The sequence below is a fragment of the Myotis nattereri genome, assembly GCF_964212035.1.
Source record: "Myotis nattereri genome assembly, contig: HAP1_SCAFFOLD_168, whole genome shotgun sequence".
Taxonomy (NCBI): domain Eukaryota; kingdom Metazoa; phylum Chordata; class Mammalia; order Chiroptera; family Vespertilionidae; genus Myotis; species Myotis nattereri.
This window is the reverse complement of record NW_027669623.1, coordinates 24,414-30,901: the sequence shown is the minus strand read 5'-3', so window position 1 is coordinate 30,901 and position 6,488 is coordinate 24,414. Positions and strand designations below refer to the sequence as shown.

At 55.7% G+C, this 6,488-nt stretch overlaps 1 protein-coding gene across 1 annotated transcript; it reads right to left on the bottom strand.

Moving 5' to 3' along the window:
- Window positions 1-2,653: 2,653 nt before the first annotated feature.
- On the bottom strand, window positions 2,654-5,050 carry LOC308512584 (E3 ubiquitin-protein ligase RBBP6-like; the record flags this gene model as incomplete). The annotated part of the gene is made up of 1 exon (XM_081115504.1): window positions 2,654-5,050. The coding sequence occupies one exon, from the start codon at window positions 5,048-5,050 to the stop codon at window positions 2,654-2,656; it is 2,397 nt and encodes a 798-aa protein (XP_080971630.1).
- Between the last annotated feature and the right edge of the window lie 1,438 nt (window positions 5,051-6,488).

The window sequence follows — 6,488 nt, the reverse complement described above, 5'->3', positions numbered from 1 at the left end:
GGGCGTCTGCCTTCCGCTCAAAGTGCACGTGGGCTGTTCCCAGGCTGCGGCCAGAGCGGTGGTAGTGGACACCGGCCTTCTTCAGAGGCCCGGACTCCGCAAACAGCTGCTGGACTTCCGCGTCGGACACCCCGAAGGCCAGGTTGGACAGAAGCAGCTCCCCCCCCCCCCCCCCGGTCACCAGGCCGGCGCCCCTGCCCAAGCCCCTGCGGAAGCGGTCGTGTTGCCACTTGCCGGGAAGCTGTCTCGGCTGCTGTAGGGCGCCGGCGCCGAGCTCCGCCCGTTTCCGGAACGGCCCGCCGCCCGGGCTCACTGGTGCGGCGGTCTGCGCTCTGTCACTGCGGCCTCCCTGGGAGCCGGCCCGGCCTCGGTCCCGGCCTAGGTCCCTGCCCCCGCCGCGGCCGCCCCGCTGGCTCCGGTTCAGCCTAATGATGTCGTCCAGAGACATGTTGACTTTGTCGGCACGCCGGCCCTTCAACTCTCGCGCGGGGCCGGAGCTGTTCCTGTGCGGGCACCAGATGTTGGGTCCAGGCCCAGGGATTCCTAAAGGTGTGGAGGACTCCTCGGGGAAGGATAAATGGCACGGAGACTGCGTTCAGAGGCGCCCATGGCTGAGAAGGATTGCGAATGATAGACCTTGAGAAGCACTGCCGCCCCTTCTTTTATAGCCCCAGAGCATGGTTGGAGGAGCCAGAGAGACCCACCAATCAGCCGCTCCCAGGAATGAAGCGTCACTGTTTGGGTGACGCCAACTTTAGGGTGGGGCAGGTGGCGCATCTCAAGGAAAGGTTCTCCTGAACGTGGCTGCGATGCCTGGGGTGCTTGACAGGCGCCTCTTGGGCAGGCTCCTCCGACCCGGGACCCGTGAAGAATGTTGGGGTGTTTTATTTTACTTCATGTTATTTTTTCTTATTTCTGTGCTCATTTCTCTTCATTCATTGCAATTGATTCTATTTTTCGGCAATGATCCGTTGCAAACATCGGTCCCATTTGCATTCGAAGGGAAGGGGCGTGGGGCGGGGTGTGCAGGAGTGGGGAGGGGGATACGGGAGGTCATGGGAGGCAGAGGATGAGGTGGATGTGAATAAAATGTGTATGGTTTTGTATAGGAGCTCTGAGCCCAGGACGCCAGAGGCCACTAGCAGCTGGTGGAGGCAGGCGAGATGCTCCCCAGAGCCCCCAGACAGAAAGGGATCCCGCTCGCACCTTGATTTGTGTCCCCTGGCATCTGGCCTCTCAGGGAATTCCTTTCTCTTCTTGTAAGCCACCTCTCGGGTGGCAGCGGGACAAGGCCACTCTAGGACATGAATAGGATGCCATCCTTCAGATGTGCCCTATGACGTCTGTTTTTCAAAACCATTGAATCCAAAGAGGTCAGTTGTACTGTAGGTGTGATCAGAATCTCACTGAGCATCAGATATAATCCACAGGCCCAAGCCACCCGGCAAAAAGCCACAGTGAATCTCCTAGACGCGGGTCACTCGGCAGAAATCTCCGAGCTGGAGCATTGTGCTCCATGTGTGTACCTCCGCAGCCACGCAGGCGCACTAGGGGATTTCCACTGTGGGACGGCATCTGAGAGTACCCCTCTTCTACCCACGCCCCCGTCCCCCTTCCCCTCCCGACACAAACATACACACACACGCACACACACACACACACACACACCTGCCTTCTCTCAGACAGCGCCCCCGACTGGACATGCCACCACTCCTGGGGTCTACCCACGCCTGGGAGGTTTAGACACCTGGCTCTGCCTTCCCCAGTGGAGGCTGTGGAAGGGGGTGGGAGTCGGGGTTGGGGACGAGGCTTGCATTGGAACTCCAGGAACAGTAGGGGGCGCCACTGGCACGCCGAAGCGATTCCCAGGATTGAGAGATGGGGCAGGTCCCCAAGGAGGCCCGCAGGGCTCCATCTCGACACCTGGCGGGGCGGCATCGCCGTTTTCTTGATTGAAGAGGGGACAATGCATATTTAGACAGGCTCAGGTGGGCCCATGCCAAGCCACAGAAAAAAAAAAAAGCCACAGTAAACCTCCTAGGGGGGCGTCACTCTGGAGAAATCTTGTTAGCAGACCTTGTGCTCCCGTGTGGTGTGTGTGTGTGTGTGTGTGTGTGTGTGTGTGTGTGTATGTGTGTGTGTGTGTGTTGGGGGGGGAGATTAGAAGGGGGGGTTGGTGGATGGGTGTGGGTTCAGGAGTGTGTGTGTGTGTGTGTGCGTGCGTCTGTGTGTACGTACATCCGCAGTCACGCATGGAAACTCTTTGCTTTGAATGGTCCGTCGGTCCGTATCCATGAGCACCATTCAGACCCTGCTTTCTCGCTGACATCATCCCCTGCTTGTCCTTCCCAGAACTGGGGAAGTCCAATCACCTGGCTATACATTCCCCGGAGGGAGGGATGCATTGTATGTGTGTGTGTGTGTGTGTGTGTGTGTGTGTGTGTGTGTGGTACGGGGGCAAGGAGGGGAGGGCGTTGGTGGATTGGTGTGGGGGTGGGAGTGCGTGTGGGGGTCTATTGTTTGTTTATTTTTTGGTTTTGTTTGTTTGTTTGTTCGTGGGGGTTTTTGTTTGTTTGTTTGGCCCCTGGGACGTATCTCATCACTGGACTTGTAGGTTCTCTTGATTTTCCAGAAGGTTCTAACAACTCTGTGTTTAGAAGGCCTTCGCTTCCTTCCGCCTTCGATGTTCCTTATGTTTCCATCCTTTACCATCTCCTGCAGCACTGTCGCTCTCCTTCTCTTTTGACTTTGTACTATCCTTCCTATTGTGGCTGTCTCTTGTTGAAAGCTTTTCTGGAGAGTTGCTACCACCTATGTTTCGACTTCTACGACTCTGTCCACCCGAGTAAACTTCTCTGCGGCCCCTTGTAAGGGGAGAATTCCTGATATGAGGTGGTGAAAAGCTCTCTGGGGGAAAGTTATCTCCATTTGCTGATGCTCGAGGCTGTGCTCCAGCAGCATAACCTCTGTAGTATTTGTCATACCACTCTCTGTATTTTCTCTCCCACTCTCGGTAATGCTGGTTTTCAAAGGGGTCTCTAAAGTCAACACTCCTGCCATAATAAGCTTTTCTGTCATGTGGTGGTGGAACTTCTCTGTATCTATTAACATGTGCACGTCCTGTTTCCCCTTGTGGTACAGTCCGTTTATTTGGAGGCTGTCCCCTAAATGCTGGAGGGGACCTTGATCGCGAAGGACATCGCCTATATAGTGGTGACCTTGACCTAGATCGACGATATCCATGAGATCTAGACCTTGGGCGGCAATTCCGACTCTTGCCTCTGCCCCTTCTGGGGTATGGAAGTGATGGCGAATAGGAAGGAGATTGTGAGCAGCTAGATGATCGGGAATAAGAAGGTGACCGCGTTGAACCAGATCTTGATTTAGGGTAAGTAGAAGGACTTCTGGAGTATGAGGAACCACCATAGGGATATTTAGACTCTCCTTTTAGCCGTCGCTGCTCTCTATAGAATTCTTCCCCGGGCCCAAGTGGTGCTTGTGTTTTTGGGATGGTATTTGAATGAGCAGTCTGCACTCCTGATGATCCCCAAGGCGTTGACAAATTGGCTGGCGCTGGAGGGAACCCGGGGGGAGGGACGCTATACCCAGCAGGTGGTGACTGTCCAAGCAAAGATGGGGTTCCAAGCACAGGCACCGGGTAACCTTTCTCCTCCACAAGGGCAGTCATTGCTATTGAAGAGGTTCCCTTTGAATATTCTGAGGCAAGGGCTGCGGCTGGCACTATTTTATGATCGGAATCCCGGAAAGGCCCATCTGATTTTTCCCGGTGGACTGATATGGACACCGTTGCAGTTATATCAGGTACAGGCACTGGGGTGGATGAATTTCCGGGCACAGCAGGGGCTAAGGGAGACTGATTAGAAGTTAATGAAGATATAGAGGGAGCCGGGTGGCCTGATGAAGACGTCACTGGAGTTATCGGAGGATCTTGCTGTCTTGATATTGGAGATCTCATCAGAGGCTGTAGATTCCGCTGAATGAGAGGTCTCGGTGGCGGTATCGGGGGTGGTGGTGGGGGTAACTGTTTCCGCAGTCTTTTTGTATAACCACCAGTTCCATTTTTGAAGTTAGTAACAGCCTGTCGCAAGAATTTATTGGCAATTAAAGCATCGGGAGAGACATCATGTTGATGACACGTTGGGCACGTATGGTCCTCTGATTCCAAGAGCGCTGTTCTTATACACTCATCACAATAGCTGTTTGCGCAGCAGGGAATGACAGCGGCATCAGTGACGATGTCTTTGCAGATGGGACACAGCAACTCGTCTGGGATAGGGTCGTCCTTTTCAGAAGACGAAGAGGGCTCCTCTGGTAAGAAAGGTGGCCTTTCTTTCTTCCCAATTGCATATGCCTCTGCCTCTATAGTCGGTATTGCGTATGTCCCAGTGTTGGTGAGCTTTGCACCTTTCATGTTAGGATCTTTCACTTCCATCATGAAACTTCTGGGGATTCCAGTGCTCTTTTTAATCCTAGGGCGAGGTTCGAAGCGTTCATCCCCGTTTGTTGGGCAGTTCTTAATATAATGGCCGGGTCTACCACAGCGGAAACAGGTATAAGATGGAGGTGGTGGACCTAGAGGCTTCTTCACGCAATTGACGGGGCCATATGCATGACCAGATTGCGACATCATGGCTTTAATTTTATCTTCTTCAGAAGCATTGGCTTCAGCCAGATTGGCAGTCTGCGTAAGCTGGGCCACAGAAATAGATGCAGAAGAGTCATCAGTGACTGTTGAAGTGCCCATCACTGGTTCCGTGCGACGTATAGCGTCCGCCTTGCTTGTAGATTTCACACCTCCAGTAGGAATTCTTCTAACAATTACAGATACGTTCTTAGGAATCAGAGCATTGTCATCGGTGTATTCTTCCTCGGTCTGCGCGTTGCTGATCTGCAGGTCGCAGTTGGCAGCTTTCAGCTTCTCTCTCCCCATAATCTGCTTCTTTAGGTCACGGAGGGAGATGTGCCGCCCATCAAAGGTGGCGATGGCATAGTTGAGTTTGGAAGCGAATTTATAATGCACACAGGCCATGGTGCCAAAGGACTCCTAACTAAGGTCGGGTGTGGAGACGTGGACACGCTCAATATATGTATATTTGTGTACTTAAGAGCAGAATATGCCCATACACAGAACACCCGCAAGACACCGAAGGACCGCAGGCCTCGGGTTCAACACCCCCACCCCACAGCAGGGGCGTGAGAACCGCAATCCAGACCTCGAGCACGGAATCACTTAAGGTGCAGGAGGGTGGACCAGGGCGGGAGGGCCAGGGGCTCCGCCAAGGGGCACTGCGTCTCCACCAAGCCGGCAGCGGGCCTCCACCGGGCTCCGGGAACGGCCTCGCCACCCAGGCCCCGCTGGCGGGCGGCCAGGGGCCTTGGTGGCCTGTCACCGCCGCCGCCGCCGAGGCTCCCGGACGCTTCCCCACCCGAGTGCCCGTGCTTCTCTCACCTTCCGCTCCCTTCGCCTCTAGTCTCAGAACGGCGAGAACAGGCCCGGAAACTGCGAAGACCAGTTCTTCCTTTCTGTTCTGCCCGGTGCGGCTCCCGAGATGGCGGGGTCCAGCGGCAGCAGGTCCAGGGGTTCCCAAAGGTGTGGATGGAGTCGCCAAAGAAGAAATGACACGGAGACAGCGTTCCGTGGATCGGCAGCCTAGCCAGGTGCTAGCCAGGTGCTTAGCGGCTTCTATGTCCCGGGACCGGGTCTTCGCAAGATCTCTCCCCTGAAAGCTCCTTTGGAGAACGAGGACGACGATCACGACCACAGCCTGGAGCTGAGAAGCTCTGCCAAGGGGACCCTGCTTTCTTTTATAGTCCGGGAGCGTGGTGGGAGGAGCCAAATCAGCCGGCCGCCCGCTCCACCAATCAGCGGCCCCCAGGACTGAAAGCCTCACCGCTCCAGGACCAGTAGAGGGCGCCACCGGCCCGCCGAAGCGATTCCTGGGGGCTTCGGGAGGACTTGGGAGATGGGGCAGGTGCCCAAGGAGGCGCGCAGGGCTCCGCCTCCACGCCTTGCGGGGCAGCATCGCGGTTTTCTGCGTTGAAGAGGGGACAATACATATTTACACAGGCTCAGGTGGGGCGGGGACAAGCCACAAGGAAAAAAGGCCACAGTAAAACTCCTAGACGTGAGGCACTCCTTTGATAGCGGAATTTGTGCTACCGTGTGTGTGTGTGTGTGTGTGTGTGTGTGTGTGTGTGTGTGTGGTACGGGGGCTTGGGGAGTTCATGGCGGGGAGGGGGGGGGGGCGTTAGGTGGATCGGTGTGGGGGTGGGAGTGCGTGTGGGTGTGCACATCCGCAGTCACACAAGGACACTCCTTGCTTTGAATGGTCCGTCCACACCCATGAGCACGCTTCAGCCCCTGCATTCTCGCAGACAGCGTCCCCTGCTTGTCCTTCCCAGAACTGAGGAAGTCCAATCACCTGGCTCTGCCTTCCCCCGGAGCGAGGGTTGCATTGGTGCTTCTC